This window comes from Rhodnius prolixus, unplaced genomic scaffold (genome assembly GCF_049639745.1).
Source record: "Rhodnius prolixus isolate KJV_2025 unplaced genomic scaffold, Rpr scaffold_33, whole genome shotgun sequence".
Taxonomy (NCBI): domain Eukaryota; kingdom Metazoa; phylum Arthropoda; class Insecta; order Hemiptera; family Reduviidae; genus Rhodnius; species Rhodnius prolixus.
The window spans coordinates 81,964-104,120 of record NW_027411608.1 but is presented as its reverse complement, the minus strand read 5'-3'; the positions used below and the strand labels follow the sequence as shown (position 1 = coordinate 104,120).

The 22,157-nt window shown below is 30.9% G+C and overlaps 1 protein-coding gene across 7 annotated transcripts in view; it reads right to left on the bottom strand.

The window, feature by feature from the left end:
- The window catches only part of Hr3 (nuclear hormone receptor 3 ROR-beta), a 234,490-nt gene that overhangs the window by 150,432 nt on the left and 61,901 nt on the right, over nucleotides 1–22,157 (bottom strand). Inside the window, exons 1-2 of one of the 7 annotated variants that reach the window (XM_074130058.1) lie at nucleotides 5,882–6,388; nucleotides 1,429–1,843 (exon numbers count right to left, since the gene is read on the bottom strand). The exons of the other annotated variants lie outside the window; for them this stretch is intronic. Of the exons in view, the coding sequence (XP_073986159.1) occupies nucleotides 1,429–1,534 (106 nt within the window). The 5' untranslated portion in view covers nucleotides 1,535–1,843; nucleotides 5,882–6,388. Of the gene's footprint in view, nucleotides 1–1,428; nucleotides 1,844–5,881; nucleotides 6,389–22,157 lie in introns of those variants that run through there. 7 annotated transcript variants of the gene reach the window in all.

The window sequence follows — 22,157 nt, the reverse complement described above, 5'->3', positions numbered from 1 at the left end:
ATGTTAAATTTCCCTCTGAAATTATACGTTTTTATTTCGTCCCCCTCAGTAAAAAAACAACAACAAAGAACACTCACTCCATTACAAAATGGAGGGAAGCCTAACTCCTCACCAGTTTATCCTGAGAGAATAGAAGCAGTGATTCTCAACCAGTGTGCCGCCAAAATTTGAGAAATGCATACAATTATAATTATAAGGGAAGGGATTTGCTATGCGGAGGTCCCGGGTTCGAATCCAGCTGCTGACCCTTTAGATTTTCTCTTCCTAGGAGCTTCTTACAGCTCACTGTCCGGCGATGGACAGTGTTGTCTGTAACCTTGAGAACACTGTACGGAGGCCGGCAGTGCACTGAAAAAAGCTCCGGGCGCTAATAACCTCAGCTGTTGATGCGCATTAAATCATTAAAAATAATAATTATTATTATAGAAGACGATATGAGAGTAGCATTATCATTTATACGACCAAATATAAACTGTAATTATCAAAAATAAAACATCAAGCTCAAATTTCTCATTAAAAGTATTCTTATTATTAACTTGTAATTAATCCTTAATAAACATATATTGTTTTTTGTAGTACAATATTATTTTATTTTATATTGAAAATAAACATAAACTAATATTTTACACAGTGTATTATGGATACGTAAAATACTTTTAAACTTATCTTATTGTTAGTGTGCCGCCAAAATTTTGAAATAGTTAAAAGTATGCCGCTACCAAAAATAGAGACGCCTTCCGGAACAAATCCATGTCAAAAAAAAAAGATGGACTTCCGGTTAACTCGTAATTTTAGATGCACCCATTTAAAAGCCTCCCAAATTTGGGATACAACGAGATAAGAACCGTACATTGTACTTATAAAGGATATTCTTAACCCTTTATATAACTCTCAATGGTATCGAAATACGTCTAAATAAACACTCAAAATCGAAGGAAACCTGATCGATGAAAGCCGACCATCTTTCTCATGAATTTATTCAATCGATTTGATTAATTTGTTTAATTATTAATGACTTTTTTTTTTAAAAATTAACAATATAGCAGTAAATCGAAGAAAACCTGATCGATGAAAGCCGACCATCTTTCTCATCAATTTATTCAATCGATTTGATTAATTTGTTTAATTATTAATGACTTTTTTTTTTAAATTAACAATATAGCAGTAAATCGAAGAAAACCTGATCGATGAAAGCCGACCATCTTTCTCATCAATTTATTCAATCGATTTGATTAATTTGTTTAATTATTAATGACTTTTTTAAAAAAATTAGCAATATAGCAGTAAATCGAAGAAAACCTGATCGATGAAAGCCGACCATCTTTCTCATCAATTTATTCAATCGATTTGATTATTTTTTTTTTAATTATTAATGACCTTTTTTTAAAAAAATTAGCAATATTGCAATAAAAAACATTAGTGATTTACCTTTAATCGACCCAGACGAGGTATGAGGTTGTTGTGAATTCCTAGTCGATTCACTTTCTTGATCTGAATCAAGATTCGATCCAACTGAATTCCACATTTCAAACATTGTCTACTGTGTTTATTTTATTTATTTATTTTTCTATTTTCACATAAAAACTAAAAAAAAAAACTTGAGAGCACAGGAAATCACACGCGGAAAAATTAAAAAAAATAAAAGAAAATATTTTTTCGGAACTACATCACTTCCTTTAAAAAAAAAAAAAACTAAAAGAAAAAAGAAAAACTTTGGGAATATTTGCTATGTTTTCTCCATAAACAGTAGATTTTGATTTTCCACACTTTTCACGAAAATCTTCATTTTTCCGTCGTGCACAGTTGACTAGAAACTTCTGACCATATTACAGCAATGTTGCAACTAGAAAAAAATTTTCCAAAAAAAAAAAAAGAAAAATAGAAAACTGTAGAATGGAACATTAAAAATGAATGAAGAGAAAATTAAAGAAAAGCCAGAATTATTTTTGGAAAGAAAAGAGCAATATTTCCGCTTTGTCTACCCTCAAATTCTAAGTGATTTCCATTAAAGAACTTTTTTGCAGCATTTCCTGTAAAGTTTAAAAAAAGAAAAATTATGCACAACCGGCGGCTCTTGGACTTCCGGTTTTCACCGGAAGTAATCGTTTTGAGGTCACGATATAAGTTTATTTTTACAATTGGGACTGTACGCGTGTGTACCCACTGTTCAAAATTGATATTTCGCTCATTTAGTCTATACAGGTCAAAAATGGTCCAAACGATTAAACTTAATCGATCTATAATAATTTTTGTTTGAAAATTCGATAAGGGCACTTATCGAATGGATCCTCCTATAGAATGGCCTTTTTTTGTGTACTGTAAGAGCTATTACTAAATAATTAATGTGTAATCAAAATTCCAAATATAGCTATCGTAAACAAATGGATTAACCGGAAGTTGGACCGGAAATTAGAAAGAAAAAATCTAATTTCGTAAACTTCGTGATAAATACTTAATAGCGAGTACTTAATCTAGATTTTTTTTTTTTGGTACATTGAAGATGGTAAAGTGAACGCAACAAGTTACGTAAAACTGAGAGAAGCTGGAAAAATTAAAAAAAACAAAACAAAAAAAAAAAATAGGTTCGTTAAACAGTGACTTTTAGTTCCGGTTAAGAGATTCTGACCGGAAACTTAAATTTTGGGCTTCAGGGATGTACTCACAAGATAGATAGAAGTTTGAACTTGCTTTGAACTTATTCCAGGGTCTCGTGAAGCGGAAACTCTATTACCGGATATCCGCCTAAAATATCAATTCTTGCACCTTTGGGTCGCCTTTAAATTTTCTTTTAAATACGGTCAACACAGATTTAATAATTCTCATTAACATATAGTACAGTAAATTTCACTAAAATAGCACATTAGAGGCATTCAAGGTAAGTTTGGACGAGACCCACCTTACAAAGAAATTATTAGGAAGCCATTTAAAAGAAAATTGCCGGAAAAATCACCGGAAATACCAAAATAATTCTGAAAATTATTATCAGGATTTTCCACTCGTAACTTTCGAGTCTACGAGGGTTTTTCTTCGTACTACCACCATTCACAATAATTCACCATTTTCTAAAGTTTTAAGTGAAAGTAAAGATGATCGGAAAACTCTTAATTGTCACTTAAAAAAAGAAAACAAAATGTGCATTTTCTTTTGCTTAAAATAAAAGGAAAGAAAAGTCCAAAGAAACATCCATAATTACTATCATTAACTACTGATAACAGCACTTACACTGACAGAGACGGGAAATAGTGAAATTAGGACAACTCTTATCTGTATATATATATTTTTTTTTTTTTTTGTAGTTCTGTTCTTAATTTTTTTTTTGAACAGCTGGTATTAAAAATAATGAAGGCAGTGGCAAAGAGAGAAAAAAAAGAAAAATCTGCTAAATGAACAGCCATAAGACTATTCATCGTACTGCTCTACTATACTTAAGATTCAAACTACGTACAAAGTTTTCCGAGTTATACGTAAACGAAGACAAAAAAACAAAATAAAAACTTTAAACTTTCAGCAATGTTTCATTTTTGACTTACGTTGTACAGATATACAAACAAAATTATTAAAAAAAAAAATTTATCGTCTTCAAAGGGGCCACAGAAAAAACAGAGACTTCCGGCAGCAAATATATGACAGGAAAACCTATACAATTTTATTCTTTACTCTGACTAAGAGAAAATAAAATATTTAAACTCGAACACGAAATGTTCTTTTAGCCAATGAGAGAATACGAGAGAGCAATCAGCTGATTAAAGTATCTGCAAAAATGTGTTGTTATAAATACGAAAAACTAATAAAAATAGCAAAAGGAAATTTCCGTTTTTTCTAAGAATTAAATTTGATCGTCCAAAAATTTTGATTAGATTAGGCTTTTTTTTTGATGGGGGGGGGGGGGGTTGGTGTCAAATAATTTTTTGCGAATTTTCTTAAGGAAGGAAATACATTGGGCATCCCTCCACTGTGAAGAATTTTTTATTTTTCAAAGATCAAACGATTATTTTTCAATTTGAACTTGGCCACAACGTACTATACGAAGGTCGTTTGAAAAGTCCGTGCAAAGTCAGAGAGATAGCACCACTGGCGCGTATCGAGGTTATGTTTAGTTAGTAGCATCTCTTGGAAGAACACACACCAAGTTTCAGCCAGATCGGTCTATTTCTTTGTGTTTGGCATTCGTTTGAATCGAGGAAGTCGAGTGATTTTCAAAAAATGGACGAAAAAGAATTTCGTGTGTTGATTAAACACTACTTTATGAAAAAGGCAAAACGCCTCAGGAGACTAAAGAGAAGCTTGATAAACATTATGGTGACTCTGCACCTTCGATTAGAACAGTTTATAAGTGGTTTCAAAATTTTCCGAGTGGCCATATGGGCACAAGTGACGCTGAACGTGTTCTGGACGCCCTGTTGAGGTTACTACTCCAGAAATCATTGATAAAAATCCATGATATGGTGATGGATGACAGAAGAGTGGAAGGTGCGTGAGATTGCTAGTGCTGTGGGCATCTCGAATGAACGGGTACATAATATTTTGCATCAACATTTGAACATGACAAAACTATCCGCAAGATGGGTGCCGCGATTGCTCACGCTTGACCAAAAAAACGAAATCGTGTAAGGACGGTTTGCAGCTGTTCCAGAAGAATCCGCAGGACTATAAGCGTCGTTTCGTCACTGTGGATGAAACATGGATACATCACTACACTCCTGAGACCAAAGAACAATCTAAACAATTGGTTACCAAGGGGGGGGGGGGAATCTGCGCCAAAAAAAAGGCGAAGACCGTTCCTTCGGGCCGGAAAGATTATGGCGACTGTCTTTTGGGATTCGCAAGGAATAATCCTCATCGACTATCTGGAAAAGGGTAAAACTATTTACAGGTGCATATTATTCATCGTTATTGGGCCGTTTGAAAACCGAGCTGCAAGAAAAACGCCCACGATTGGCCCACAAAAAAGTTCTTTTACCATCACGACAACGCACCAGCTCACACCTCAGCAAAATTAATGGAAATAGGGTTCCAACTCGTTTCACATCCCCCCCCCTATTCACCAGACTTGGCTTCCTCGGACTACTATTTGTTCCCCAATATGAAGACATGGTTGGCGGGAAAAAGATTTTATTCAAACGAAGAGGTGATTTGCAGAAACGAATGGCTATTTTTCAGACTTGGACAAATCCTATTATTCGGAAGGGATCAACAAACTAGAGCAGCGTTGGACGAATTGTATAAGCCTAAAAGGGGACTATGTTGAAAAATAAAAAAGGTTTACCCCAAAAAATTAAGTAGTTTTTATTTTTGCACGGACTTTTCAAACGACCCTCGTATTTGTCAGCTTTTGGTAACTTTTGGTTTCCAAAATTGTTTTGTTCACAGTTACGTAAAAAAAAAGAAGAAGGTTTTTAGAAACAGAAGGCTGTGAACTTTTCTTTTTGGGACTAAATAATAATAACAATAGAAAATTCAAAAACGCAAGGCGGTGAAATAAAAAATAACATAAAGAGCACCTAAAATGGATTATTTATCTAAAAACATTAAAATCTTGTTAGTATATATAAAACATTAAAAAAAAACATATGCACGTATTATATAATTATTTTTTTTTACGGCAATAGATAAACTTCCTTTAAAAAATAACGAATCGGAAACCAACAATCATAATAAACACTTGATGGAGAAGAAGGCTACATGTAAGGTTTTACTAGTTTGCACAGAAAATAACCTGAATAGCGTGTTATAAATTTTTCACTGTTCAAAGATGTTTTAATTTTTTTTTTTTTTAATTTATTTAATAAATAATTTTATTTTTTTTGTAATTAAGGCTTTTCTTTAATTTATTAATTTTTTTAAATAAAATTTAATTAAAAAAAAAAAATTTAAATATTACCTATATAAAATTGTAATCCTTTTGTACAGAGTAAAACTTATTGATAACATATCACTAAAATAAAAAGTCACTCTTTTGATTGGCCGGGGTTTAAAAAAAAAAAAAAAAAATAGATTTTCTTCGAAGTAATCACACACTTTCCCTTCTTTGGTTTTTCCGCTAACACTTCACGTTCACAAATATTTAGCAGGAAGAAAAACTAATATCACAGCATGTGGAGAAAATTTCCTATTCACTATTCTAATTAAAATTATAAAAAGAATTTATTTTGACCTAAGCAGTAGTGTTGTTTTAAATTTTTCAGTTTTTTTTTTTGAAAAAACTAACTAGCATAACTAAGAACTAAAATATCAGGATACTAAAACTGCATAAGAGCACTACACCACTTTTGAAACAAGAGATAAGGAGCTATCGAATAATAAAAAAAAAAAAAATATTATTTCATGACCAGCAGGCTGTGTAGTTCACTGTACTATAGTTGAGACACGACTGAAATTCAGTTGGTTTTGGGCCGTCACCCCCCTCTCCGCGCACAAGGTACTACCCTGGCGCTGCACCCCTCGCGACTCCCCTCCCTATCCAGGCTATCTCTGCCCCCCCCCGCCCTTCCACCAACCTCATGGGCCCTCTACTCGTACGATTTCATTCTTGTATAAATACGATAGATTTTAAAAGTTATTTTTTTTCGTTGGGTGCCCTTTTTCTTTGGTGGTACTTTCACTTATAAGTGGAAATTTTTGTTAATAGGGCAGGTTTTCCATTTCTTCTTCTTCTTTTTTTTTTTTTACGACAAAATACTTCTGTCAGTAGGTCTGGGATTAGTGTAAATAGAAAAAATCACAGAAAGTACCATCATTGACTAGTTTTCCTTCATTTTACTATTTTCCAGAAAAACGACTACAATAATTTTCTTTAAAATGGTAACTTTTAGTTGAAACATTTTTTTTTTTTCTCCCGGAAAAAATTCAATAAAGAAAACTTCTAGGAAGAAGCCACTTTTCTGAAAAATTTTATTGTCACTAACTTCCGAACTGTTAAGGAGAAAAGGGTTAACTTTACCCTAAACCGGAAATACCCCCTCTCTCTATATACAACACCCAAGGGTTACTTACTAAACATTCAAGGGAACCAATTAAATGAATTCTGCTTAATTTGTGGCAAATAATATATTTGTTGTGACTGTGACTTTGTACCATTTTTTTCTCCGCTTGCAGAGTGTTCCCAAATTGTGATTGCGGAGGGGTTGGGGTAGAGGGAAAGCCTTACAAAAACAGGAAATGATAAATTTTTTTTCTAAATTGGTTACAATAAATGGGCTCCATTTATTTATTTATTTATTTTTTAATAAATATGCTTGTGGATATACAGGATGTTAATTTTAAGACGGCTCAAATGCATTTCATGCTTTAACGGTTGATCTGAGCAAAAAATGGTAGAAGAAAAATTTGTCGCCCGTCACCACTAGTTTCAGAATATGTGACTTGATTTTAGATTCCTGCCCGCATCAAAATTGAGGGTTTGCAGTTGACCCCCATTTTCATATACACAGTTTTAAGAGTAAGTTATGAATGAAAAACTGGAAACCGCAATTCGATATCTTTAGCCATTTTTTTTGTATGCTTGAGAACATCTAAAGCTCACTAACATTTGATTTTTCTTAGAAAAATCACTCGGAAAACGACTTATTTCCCGATATTAAGAAAAATACTAGCTTTACGGCCTTGGCAATATTTTCAGTAGAAAGGGGATGAAAAAATACATAAAAATGACCTATCGCGTGCTCTTCTTTCTCTTTGATAACAAGTTAAAAAAATTGAAATATGATTAATAAATATCCAGATTTTTGAAATGGCCTAGCACCTTTAATTTTGAAGATATCGCGTTGCGGTTTCCGGTTTCTTTCATAACTTCTTATACTCTTTAAAACTGTGTATATGAAAATTGGGGTCGCGCGTCAGCCACGTATGCGGGCAGGAATCTAAAATCAAGTCACATATTCTGAAACTAGAGGTGACGGGCGACAAATTTTTCCTCTAACCTCAAAAACGGAAAATCTTCCGAAAAAGTATTTCCTCTAAAAAAGACAATAAAAAGATTTCCATTTGATATTTTATACAGATTAATATAGAAAAAAACGTAGGTGCCCTTAGGTAGATGTTTGGATTCATAAAGGTTTGTTCCCAGCTGAAACGAAATATCCAATTGTAACGGGATTCCATTATAAATAAATACTAAAAAAAAAACAAACCTAAACCTCTACACACAGACAGACACTCATACAGCAGACACTGTTGAATATATATCAGGAAAAATGGGAACATATGCTCCGGAACCATTCTAGAGCATATGTTCACGCGTACGTACTCCACAAAAACACCGACACACTGCCTGAAATACGAAACAATCTACCTGCACCTTCTGTTCTTTCTATATGTACTTTAACCTTACCGTTACTTCCGGGCTTAAGTTTTCGTCTTTACTAGCGTCCTGTTTAATTAACGGAATATGTATTCATATAGATATATATACATTTTTTTTTTGGTTGAAGTCAATTCTCGGCCCTAATTTAGAAAATGTAATCTTAGGGCCAGCCAGATTCCACCTAGTGATTTGGAATAGGGAAGCGAGCGAAAACTGGGGGCTAATCATAAATCTATTGTGATGCTGTGCAGCATCCGAGCGAGGTAGTTCACTTGGAGGAGCTTATTGTAGGAAGTTACAGCAGTTTTGTACTTTATTGTGTTCAGTACTATAAATCGCTTGGCCGGAAATGTAAACTTCCGGTGAAGCTTGAGTTCTCCTTTACAATTAGATTATCTCTGAGAAAACCTCCATTAATGTCCGCTAGCTGCCCTCCAGAAATTCAAAACCTTGTTAAGCCAGGAAGTGAATATGAAGGTACTATAACCTTCCAAATCCAACTTTTTATCAGCTGTCCATCAAAAAATACCCCAGTAAAGTAACAAATTCTGCCTTCTTCTGCTGCTGTAGATCACTTCCGGTTATAGATACCCAAAGAAATTTTTACGACAGCCTAAGTCTTGTAGCAGGTCAGCCTTAGCGAGACCTGTAAAGCTAATATGTATTGTGGTACTGGGTTCGATTCCCGGTCTTAGGCCTTGCATTTTATTTAATGGTTAATAAAAGAAATTACAGTTAAGTATGTTTAATAGTCGGTTGTAGGCTAGTCCCGCAAAGCTAAGATGTATTGCGGAACTAGGCTATATTCCCCCGGTATATACCTTTAATGGTTAATATGAGAAATTTGCAGTAAAGAATGTTTGCCTAGTCGCCACGGTAGCCGAGCGGTTAGATGCTAGACCCGCAATGCTAAGATGTATTGCGGTACTAGGCTATATTCCCCCGGTCTACACCTTTAATGGTTAATATGAGAAATTTGCAGTAAAGTATGTTTGCTAGTCGCCACGGTAGCCGAGCGGTTAGATGCTAGACCCGCAATGCTAAGATGTATTGCGGCACTAGGTTATATTCCCCTGGTCTATACCTTTAATGGTTAATATGAGAAATTTGCAGTAAAGTATGTTTGCTAGTCGCCACGGTAGCCGAGCGGTTAGATGCTAGACCCGCAATGCTAAGATGTATTGCGGCACTAGGCTATATTCCCCTGGTCTATACCTTTAATGGTTAATATTAGAAATTTGCAGTAAAGTATGTTTGCTAGTCGCCACGGTAGCCGAGCGGTTAGAGGCTAGACCCGCAAAGCTAAGATGTATTGCGGTACTAGGCTATATTCCCCTGGTCTATACCTTTAATGGTTAATATGAGAAATTTGCAGTAAAGTATGTTTGCTAGTCGCCTCGGTAGCCGAGCGGTTAGATGCTAGACCCGCAATGCTAAGATGTATTGCGGCACTAGGCTATATTCCCCTGGTATATACCTTTAATGGTTAATATGAGAAATTTGCAGTAAAGTATGTTTGCTAGTCGCCAAGGTAGCCGAGCGGTTAAATGCTAGACCCGCAATGCTAAGATGTATTGCGGTACTAGGCTATATTCCCCCGGTCTATACCTTTAATGGTTAATATGAGAAATTTGCAGTAAAGTACGTTTGCTAGTCGCCTCCGTCTACGTCACCTAATTGGTAGTTGAACGTAAAGCCCGCCTTTACTTACTTACTTACTTAGTCTTAGATCAGGGGGTCGCCAAACTTTTTTTTGATCATAGACCCCCCTGTATAATTTGTCGAAATCTCCAACAGACCCCCATAAAAGTAATTTTCAGTTAATTAAAAATAAAACTATCTGTTAGGTACTGTGTTTTGTACATTTATTTTATGATTTTAAACATTTATTAAAGTAATTTTTACATTGTGTAACAAATAGTTTTATGAATAATATCTTAATGTTAAAAATTTAAATATCTTAATACTTATTAAATAATAAGTAGTTAAAGTAACTACACAGTATTGCTTCTTAATTAATGAGATGGGTGTGCAATGGCGATTCTTTGCAAGGTTCTCGCTATATTGGGTTCGAAATTGTTATACCTTCGACCACCTCTGGCTCAGATCGACCTCCTACTTTTGTTATATAGACTCCTGGGGGTCTATATAGACCACTTTGGCGACCTCTTAGAAAGTTGGTTCATGTCCTGCACTTTTCTGAGCTCAGGAGGAGGAATTTCCTTTCTCGCCTCTTTGCCATCCCTTAGTCTGAGCCAAGTTCAGGAGTCCTGCTTTTGTCATCCTGTATTTCCAGCCTCCCTGGCTTTCCAGGTGATAATAAGATTACTTTTCGCTTATAATTTATTCCTGGCAACCCAAACTTTTCAAATGCCTTTCCTAAATATCCTGAGGATGGCTTTCTTTGTCCACCAAACAACCACAATGACAAGACATGAAGATCAGGGATCTCAATCCAATACTGTGAGTCCTTCCTTAGCAGTAAGACTGAACGTATCCCTATCCGAGTGTGTGGCATTTCCTAGATGGCCCACTTATACGTTTTACTTATACATTAGTTGAGAATAATGTGATCTTATAGCAGTATCCTGGACTTAAAGATATTCAGCAATTTAAAGAAAAATAATTTTCAAAATATGGACAGACATAAATCAAACTTAAAGCACATATCACGAACATAAATGAAGACTGATTTAAATGTTGAGGCCCAATAAGAGCGATTAAATATAAATGAGTTCTTTAAAAAAATCTTATATAGAAGGCAATGGGTGAAAGTTGCTATTGGCTCGTTAAGAATGAGTCGAACTAGCGTGGTGGGGAGAGAAGATAGACAACCAATAAGTTTGTGTTTTGTTTTTTAAAGAATTGGCGGTGGTGGGGGAATGAACTGTCCATAAAAAAAAATAATAATAAAATAAAGAGAGGGAAAAATTTGGCAAGCAAAGATTACGTAACTAATGGAAAGAATATGCAAGTACATTCATGTTCTTCATGTATATTCATGTCGATGAAAAATTACAATAGTAAATTTAAAACGGTAAAACATCTTAGCCAAAGAGGCGTAGCCTTCCTGAATAAAGGATGGCATGCGCCACTTTGGTGGGTGGCAAATCTCTTCAATGCCAACAAATAAAAAAAAAAGAGAAAAAGGAAATAAGTAAATAACAGCGGAAGTCTAAACAAGAATGTTTCTTCCGCTGGGATACCAAAAAATTTTTTGCATTTCCAGTTGAACGATTCTTTTTTTCAAATATCAATTAATTAATTCGTACGTCTGCATTATCCAATTCAGTCTAGTATTTTTTGAAAACTATGAAGGAAAGTTCTTTAATTCCGAAAAAGCCGCTGATGAAAAACTCCCATGCAACCAGAAATTGGTAAGAAAGTAGTGTAAGGCTTAATCGTTCAAAAATGCACGAAAAAGCAGAACCTTAATATACACCAAATTCAAACGAATATATCTCTTTAGGTACTGTTCGGAATTCAATGAAATCTTTACCGAAGTGTACAGAAAAGATAGCACTATAACGAGTAAAAATTGCAATGTTCTAGTCTCAATAGTTATTGTGATATGGAACGTTACAATTGTAAGATTTTATGTTCTTTCAAAATTTCATACTCTTATATCTCTTATAATATTAATCAGATTTCAATGAATTCTACACAAAAAATTTAGAGAAATCTATTCTGTTTAACTGGTACAAATGGCATTTGTCTTGCTATAATAGTAAACGAAATATAGAAGGTTTAAATTTCCACTTTCTCGATCTAAGATGTTAAAAGAGTTCAAAATAAAAGCGAATATATCTCTTTTCGTACTGTTCGGATTTCAATGAAATCTTTACCGAATTGTACAAAGAAGTTAGCTCTATAAGAGGTATAAATTGCAATGTATTAATCTCAATAGTTATTGAGATATAGAAGGTTAAACTTTAGTGGTTTTCAATTTACTTCAACTTTCAAACCTTCACCTTCAGAATTCAATGAATTTTTTACCTAATTGTAGAGAATAGTAAACTTTATAACTGGTATGAATAGCGATGTTTTAGAGACAACAGGTAATGAGATATAGAAGGTTAAATTTTAGTGGTTTTCAATTTGCTTAAAATTTCAAACCTTTATATCTCTCTTTCTATTAATCAGAATTCAATAATTTCTTTACCTAATGGAAGAGAATAGTCAGCTTTATAACTGGTATAAATAGCAATGTATTAGTGATAACTGGATGTGAGATATTAAAGGTTAAATTTCAGTGGTTTCCAATTTGCTACAAATTTCAAACCTTTATATCTCTCTTTCTATTAATCAGAATTCAATAATTTCTTTACCTAATGGAAGAGAATAGTCAGCTTTATAACTGGTATAAATAGCAATGTATTAGTGATAACTGGATGTGAGATATTAAAGGTTAAATTTCAGTGGTTTTCAATTTGCTACAAATTTCAAACCTTTATATCTCTCTTTCTATTGTTCAGAATTCAATGAATTTTTTACCTAATTGTAGAGAATAGTTAGCTTTATAACTGGTATAAATAGCAATGTATTAGTGATAACTGGATGTGAGATATTAAAGGTTAAATTTCAGTGGTTTTCAATTTGCTACAAATTTCAAACCTTTATATCTCTCTTTCTATTGTTCAGAATTCAATGAATTTCTTACCTAATTGTAGAGAATAAATAGCTTTATAACTGGTATAAATAGCAATGTTTTAGTAATTACTGGAAGTGACATATTAAAGGTTAACTTTTAGTGGTTTTCAATTTGCTTCAAATTTCAAACCTTTATATCTCTCTTTCAATTAATCAGAATTCAATCATTTCTCTACCTAATGGAAGAGAATAGTTAGCTTTATAACTGGTATAAATAGCGATGTTTTAGTAATAACTGGATGTGCGATATTAAAGGTTAAATTTTAGTGGTTTTCAATTTGCTACAAATTTCAAACCTTTATATCTCTCTTTCTATTAATCAGAATTCAATACTTTCTTTACCTAATGGAAGAGAATAGTCAGCTTTATAACTGGTATAAATAGCAATGTATTAGTGATAACTGGATGTGAGATATTAAAGGTTAAATTTCAGTGGTTTTCAATTTGCTACAAATTTCAAACCTTTATATCTCTCTTACTATTAATCAGAATTCAATCATTTCTCTACCTAATGGAAGAGAATAGTTAGCTTTATAACTGGTATAAATGGCGATGTTTTAGTAATAACTGGATGTGAGATATTAAAGGTTAAATTTTAGTGGTTTTCAATTTGCTTAAAATTTCAAACCTTTATATCTCTCTTACTATTAATCAGAATTCAATCATTTCTCTACCTAATGGAAGAGAATAGTTAGCTTTATAACTGGTATAAATAGCGATGTTTTAGTAATAACTGGATGTGCGATATTAAAGGTTAAATTTTAGTGGTTTTCAATTTGCTTAAAATTTCAAACCTTTATATCTCTCTTTCTATTAATCAGAATTCAATACTTTCTTTACCTAATGGAAGAGAATAGTCAGCTTTATAACTGGTATAAATAGCAATGTATTAGTGATAACTGGATGTGAGATATTAAAGGTTAAATTTCAGTGGTTTTCAATTTGCTACAAATTTCAAACCTTTATATCTCTCTTACTATTAATCAGAATTCAATCATTTCTCTACCTAATGGAAGAGAATAGTTAGCTTTATAACTGGTATAAATGGCGATGTTTTAGTAATAACTGGATGTGAGATATTAAAGGTTAAATTTTAGTGGTTTTCAATTTGCTTAAAATTTCAAACCTTTATATCTCTCTTTCTATTAATCAGAATTCAATAATTTCTTTACCTAATGGAAGAGAATAGTCAGCTTTATAACTGGTATAAATAGCAATGTATTAGTGATAACTGGATGTGAGATATTAAAGGTTAAATTTCAGTGGTTTTCAATTTGCTACAAATTTCAAACCTTTATATCTCTCTTACTATTAATCAGAATTCAATCATTTCTCTACCTAATGGAAGAGAATAGTTAGCTTTATAACTGGTATAAATGGCGATGTTTTAGTAATAACTGGATGTGAGATATTAAAGGTTAAATTTTAGTGGTTTTCAATTTGCTTAAAATTTCAAACCTTTATATCTCTCTTTCTATTAATCAGAATTCAATAATTTCTTTACCTAATGGAAGAGAATAGTCAGCTTTATAACTGGTATAAATAGCAATGTATTAGTGATAACTGGATGTGAGATATTAAAGGTTAAATTTCAGTGGTTTTCAATTTGCTAAAAATTTCAAACCTTTATATCTCTCTTTCTATTGTTCAGAATTCAATGAATTTTTTACCTAATTGTAGAGAATAGTTAGCTTTATAACTGGTATAAATAGCAATGTTTTAGTAATTACTGGAAGTGAGATATTAAAGGTTAAATTTTAGTGGTTTTCAATTTGCTACAAATTTCAAACCTTTATATCTCTCTTTCAATTAATCAGAATTCAATCATTTCTCTACTTAATGGAAGAGAATAGTTAGCTTTATAACTGGTATAAATAGCGATGTTTTAGTAATAACTGGATGTGAGATATTAAAGGTTAAATTTTAGTGGTTTCCAATTTGCTACAAATTTCAAACCTTTATATCTCTTTTTCTCTTAATCAGAATTCAATCATTTCTTTACCTAATTGAAGAGAATAGTTAGCATTATAACTGGTATAAATAGCAATGTTTTAGTGATAACTGGATGTGAGATATTAAAGGTTAAATTTTAGTGGTTTTCAATTTGTTACAAATTTCAAACCTTTATATCTCTCTTTCTGTTAATCAGAATTCAATCATTTCTTTACCTAATTGAAGAGAATAGTTAGCATTATAACTGGTATAAATAGCAATGTTTTAGTGATAACTGGATGTGAGATATTAAAGGTTAAATTTTAGTGGTTTTCAATTTGCTACAAATTTCAAGCCTTTATATCTCTCTTTCTACTATTCAGAATTCAATGAATTTTTTACCAAATTGTAGAGAATAGTTAGCTTTATAGCTGGTATAAATAGCGATGTTTTAGTAATAACAAGAAATGACATATAGAAGGTTAAATTTTAGTGGTTTTCAATTTGTTACAAATTTCAAACCTTTATATCTCTCTTTCTATTAATCAGAATTCAATCATTTCTATACCTAATGGAAGAGAATAGTTAGCCTTATAAATGGTATAAATAGCGATGTTTTAGATATAACACGTAATGAGATATAGAAGGTTAAAATTTAGTGGTTTTCAATTTCCTTTAACTTTCAAACCTTTATATCTCTCTTTCTATTAATCAGAATTCAATCATTTCTTGACCTAATGGAAGAGAATAGTTAGCTTTATAAATGGTATAAATAGCGATGTTTTAGAGATAACTGGATGTGAGATATTAAAGGTTAAATTTTAGTGGTTTTCAATTTGCTAAAAATTTCAAACCTTTATATCTCTCTTTCTATTGTTCAGAATTCAATGAATTTTTTACCTAATTGTAGAGAATAGTTAGCTTTATAACTGGTATAAATAGCAATGTTTTAGTAATTACTGGAAGTGAGATATTAAAGGTTAAATTTTAGTGGTTTTCAATTTGCTACAAATTTCAAACCTTTATATCTCTCTTTCAATTAATCAGAATTCAATCATTTCTCTACCTAATGGAAGAGAATAGTTAGCTTTATAACTGGTATAAATAGCGATGTTTTAGTAATAACTGGATGTGAGATATTAAAGGTTAAATTTTAGTGGTTTCCAATTTGCTACAAATTTCAAACCTTTATATCTCTTTTTCTCTTAATCAGAATTCAATCATTTCTTTACCTAATTGAAGAGAATAGTTAGCATTATAACTGGTATAAATAGCAATGTTTTAGTGATAACTGGATGTGAGATATTAAAGGTTAAATTTTAGTGGTTTTCAATTTGTTACAAATTTCAAACCTTTATATCTCTCTTTCTGTTAATCAGAATTCAATCATTTCTGTACCTAATTCAAGAGAATAGTTAGCATCATAACTGGTATAAATAGCAATGTTTTAGTGATAACTGGATGTGAGATATTAAAGGTTAAATTTTAGTGGTTTTCAATTTGCTACAAATTTCAAGCCTTTATATCTCTCTTTCTACTATTCAGAATTCAATGAATTTTTTACCAAATTGTAGAGAATAGTTAGCTTTATAGCTGGTATAAATAGCGATGTTTTAGTAATAACAAGAAATGACATATAGAAGGTTAAATTTTAGTGGTTTTCAATTTGTTACAAATTTCAAACCTTTATATCTCTCTTTCTATTAATCAGAATTCAATCATTTCTATACCTAATGGAAGAGAATAGTTAGCTTTATAAATGGTATAAATAGCGATGTTTTAGAGATAACAGGTAATAAGATATAGAAGGTTAAAATTTAGTGGTTTTCCATTTGCTGCAAATTTCCAACCTTTATATCTCTCTTTCTGTTAATCAGAATTCAATCATTTCTTTACCTAATTGAAGAGAATAGTTAGCATTATAACTGGTATAAATAGCAATGTTTTAGTGATAACTGGATGTGAGATATTAAAGGTTAAATTTTAGTGGTTTTCAATTTGTTACAAATTTCAAACCTTTATATCTCTCTTTCTGTTAATCAGAATTCAATCATTTCTTTACCTAATTGAAGAGAATAGTTAGCATTATAACTGGTATAAATAGCAATGTTTTAGTGATAACTGGATGTGAGATATTAAAGGTTAAATTTTAGTGGTTTTCAATTTGCTACAAATTTCAAGCCTTTATATCTCTCTTTCTACTATTCAGAATTCAATGAATTTTTTACCAAATTGTAGAGAATAGTTAGCTTTATAGCTGGTATAAATAGCGATGTTTTAGTAATAACAAGAAATGACATATAGAAGGTTAAATTTTAGTGGTTTTCAATTTGCTGCAAATTTCAATCCTTTATATCTCTCTTTCTGTTGATCAGAATTCAATCATTTCTTTACCTAATTGTAGAGAATAGATAGCTTTATAACTTGTATAAATTGCGATGTTTTAGTGATAACAGGAAATGAGATAGATAAGGTTAAAATTTAGTGGTTTTCCATTTTTCTCAAATCTCAATTAATCTTTCAATTAATCAGAATTCAATCATTTCTCTACCTAATGGAAGAGAGTAGTTAGCTTTATAACTGGTATAAATGGCGATGTTTTAGTAATAACTGGATGTGAGATATAGAAGGTTAAAATTTAGTGGTTTTCAATTTGTTTCAAATTTCAAACCTTTATATCTCTCTTTCTATTAATCAGAATTCAATAATTTCTTTACCTAATGGAAGAGAATAGTCAGCTTTATAACTGGTATAAATAGCAATGTATTAGTGATAACTGGATGTGAGATATTAAAGGTTAAATTTCAGTGGTTTTCAATTTGCTACAAATTTCAAACCTTTATATCTCTCTTACTATTAATCAGAATTGAATCATTTCTTTACCTAATGGAAGAGAATAGTTAGCATTATAACTGGTATAAATAGCAATGTTTTAGTGATAACTGGATGTGAGATATTAAAGGTTAAATTTTAGTGGTTTTCAATTTGCTACAAATTTCAAGCCTTTATATCTCTCTTTCTACTATTCAGAATTCAATGAATTTTTTACCAAATTGTAGAGAATAGTTAGCTTTATAGCTGGTATAAATAGCGATGTTTTAGTAATAACAAGAAATGACATATAGAAGGTTAAATTTTAGTGGTTTTCAATTTGCTGCAAATTTCAATCCTTTATATCTCTCTTTCTGTTGATCAGAATTCAATCATTTCTTTACCTAATTGTAGAGAATAGATAGCTTTATAACTTGTATAAATTGCGATGTTTTAGTGATAACAGGAAATGAGATAGATAAGGTTAAAATTTAGTGGTTTTCCATTTTTCTCAAATCTCAATTAATCTTTCAATTAATCAGAATTCAATCATTTCTCTACCTAATGGAAGAGAGTAGTTAGCTTTATAACTGGTATAAATGGCGATGTTTTAGTAATAACTGGATGTGAGATATAGAAGGTTAAAATTTAGTGGTTTTCAATTTGTTTCAAATTTCAAACCTTTATATCTCTCTTTCTATTAATCAGAATTCAATAATTTCTTTACCTAATGGAAGAGAATAGTCAGCTTTATAACTGGTATAAATAGCAATGTATTAGTGATAACTGGATGTGAGATATTAAAGGTTAAATTTCAGTGGTTTTCAATTTGCTACAAATTTCAAACCTTTATATCTCTCTTACTATTAATCAGAATTGAATCATTTCTTTACCTAATGGAAGGGAATAGTCAGCTTTATAACTGGAATAAATAGCAATGTTTTAGTGATTACTGGAAGTGAGTTATTAAAGGTTAAATTTTAGTGGTTTTCAATTTGCTAAAATTTCAAACCATTATATCTCTCTTTCTATTAATCAGATATCAATCATTTCTTTACCTAATTGAAGAGAATAGTTAGCATTATAACTGGTATAAATAGCAATGTTTTAGTGATTACTGGAAGTGAGATATTAAAGGTTAAATTTTAGTGGTTTTCAATTTGCTACAAATTTCAAACCTTTATATCTCTCTTTCTATTGTTCAGAATTCAATGAATTTTTTACCTAATTGTAGAGAATAGTTAGCTTTATAGCTGGTATAAATAGCGATGTTTTAGTAATAACAAGAAATGACATATTAAAGGTTAACTTTTAGTGGTTTTCAATTTGCTTCAAATTTCAAACCTTTATATCTCTCTTTCAATTAATCAGAATTCAATCATTTCTCTACCTAATGGAAGAGAATAGTTAGCTTTATAACTGGTATAAATGGCGATGTTTTAGTAATAACTGGATGTGAGATATTAAAGGTTAAATTTTAGTGGTTTTCAATTTGCTTAAAATTTCAAACCTTTATATCTCTCTTTCTATTAATCAGAATTCAATAATTTCTTTACCTAATGGAAGAGAATAGTCAGCTTTATAACTGGTATAAATAGCAATGTATTAGTGATAACTGGATGTGAGATATTAAAGGTTAAATTTCAGTGGTTTTCAATTTGCTACAAATTTCAAACCTTTATATCTCTCTTTCTATTGTTCAGAATTCAATGAATTTTTTACCTAATTGTAGAGAATAGTTAGCTTTATAACTGGTATAAATAGCAATGTTTTAGTAATTACTGGAAGTGAGATATTAAAGGTTAAATTTTAGTGGTTTCCAATTTGCTACAAATTTCAAACCTTTATATCTCTTTTTCTCTTAATCAGAATTCAATCATTTCTTTACCTAATTGAAGAGAATAGTTAGCATTATAACTGGTATAAATAGCAATGTATAAGTGATAACTGGATGTGAGATATTAAAGGTTAAATTTTAGTGGTTTTCAATTTGTTACAAATTTCAAACCTTTATATCTCTCTTTCTATTAGTCAGAATTCAATCATTTCTTTACCTAATTGAAGAGAATAGTTAGCATTATAACTGGTATAAATAGCAATGTTTTAGTGATAACTGGATGTGAGATATTAAAGGTTAAATTTTAGTGGTTTTCAATTTGCTACAAATTTCAAGCCTTTATATCTCTCTTTCTATTGTTCAGAATTCAATGAATTTTTTACCTAATTGTAGAGAATAGTTAGCTTTATAGCTGGTATAAATAGCGATGTTTTAGTAATAACAAGAAATGACATATAGAAGGTTAAATTTTAGTGGTTTTCAATTTGCTACAAATTTCAAACCTTTAAATCTCCCTTTCTATGGTTCAGAATTCAATGAATTTTTTACCTAATTGTAGAGAATAGTTAGCTTTATAACTGGTATGAATAGCGATGTTTTAGAGACAACAGGTAATGAGATATAGAAGGTTAAAATTTAGTGGTTTTCAATTTGCTTCAAATTACAAACCTTTATTTCTCTCTTTCTATTGTTCCGAATTCAATGAATTTTTTACCTAATTGTAGAGAATAGTTAGCTTTATAACTGGTATAAATAGCGATGTTTTAGTGATAACTGGAAGTGAGATATTAGAGGTTAAATTTTAGTGGTTTTCAATTTGCTACAAATTTCAAACCTTTATATCTCTCTTTCTATTGTTCAGAATTCAATGAATTTTTTACCTAATTGTAGAGAATAGTTAGCTTTTTTACTGGTATAAATAGCGATGTTGTAGTGATAACTGGAAGTGAGATATTAAAGGTTAAATTTTAGTGGTTTTCAATTTGCTACAAATTTCAAACCTTTATATCTCTTTTTCTATTAATCAGAATTCAATCAATTCTTTACCTAATTGTAGAGAATAGTTAGCTTTATAACTGGAATAAATTGCGATGTTTTAGTGAAAACTGGAAGTCAGATATTAAAGGTTAAATTTTAGTTGTTTTCAATTTGCTAAAAATTTCAAACCTTTATATCTCTCTTTCTGTTAATCAGAATTCAATCATTTCTTTACCTAATTGAAGAGAATAGTTAGCATTATAACTGGTATAAATAGCAATGTTTTAGTGATAACTGGAAGTGAGATATAAAAGGTTAAATTTTAGTGGTTTTCAATTTGTTACAAATTTCAAACCTTTATATCTCTCTTTCTATTAATCAGAATTCAATCATTTCTTGACCTAATTGAAGAGAATAGTTAGCATTATAACTGGTATAAATAGCAATGTTTTAGTGATAACTGGAAGTGAGATATAGAAGGTTAAAATTTAGTGGTTTTCCATTTGCTGCAAATTTCAATCCTTTATATCTCTCTTTCTGTTGATCAGAATTCAATCATTTCTTTACCTAATTGTAGAGACTAGATAGCTTTATAACTTGTATAAATTGCGATGTTTTAGTGATAACAGGAAATGAGATAGATAAGGTTAAAATTTAGTGGTTTTCCATTTTTCTCAAAACTCAAACCTTTATATCTCTCTTTCTATTGATCAGAATTCAATCAATTCTTTACCTAATTGAAGAGAATAATTAGCTTTATAAGTGGTATAAATAGCAATGTTTTAGAGATAACTGGATGTGTGATATTATAGGTTAAATTTTAGTGGTTTCCAATTTGATACAAATTTCAAACCTTTATATCTCTCTTACTATTAATCAGAATTCAATCATTTCTTTACCTAATTGTAGAGAATAGTTAGCTCCATAATTGTTATAAATAACGATGTTTAAGTAATAAGAAGAAATGAGATATAGAAGGTTAAATTTTAGTGGTTTTCAATTTGATACAAATTTCAAACCTTTATATCTCTCTTACTAATTATCAGAATTGAATCATTTCTTTACCTAATGAAAGGGAATAGTCAGCTTTATAACTGGTATAAATAGCAATGTTTTAGTGATTACTGGAAGTGAGTTATTAAAGGTTAAATTTTAGTGGTTTTCAATTTGCTGCAAATTTCAAACCTTTATATCTCTCTTTCTGTTGATCAGAATTCAATCATTTCTTTACCTAATTGAAAAGAATAGTTAGCTTTATAACTGGTATAAATAGCGATGTTTTAGTAATAACAGGAAATGAGATATGTAAGGTTAAAATTTTAGTGGTTTTCAATTTGCTGCAAATTTCAATCCTTTATATCTCTCTTTCTGTTAATCAGAATTCAATCATTTCTTTACCTAATTGAAGAGAATAGTTAGCTTTATAACTGGTATAAATAGCGATGTTTTAGTAATAACAGGAAATGAGATATGTAAGGTTAAAATTTTAGTGGTTTTCAATTTGCTGCAAATTTCAAACCTTTATATCTCTCTTTCTGTTGATCAGAATTCAATCATTTCTTTACCTAATTGTAGAGAATAGATAGCTTTATAACTTGTATAAATTGCGATGTTTTAGTGATAACAGGAAATGAGATAGATAAGGTT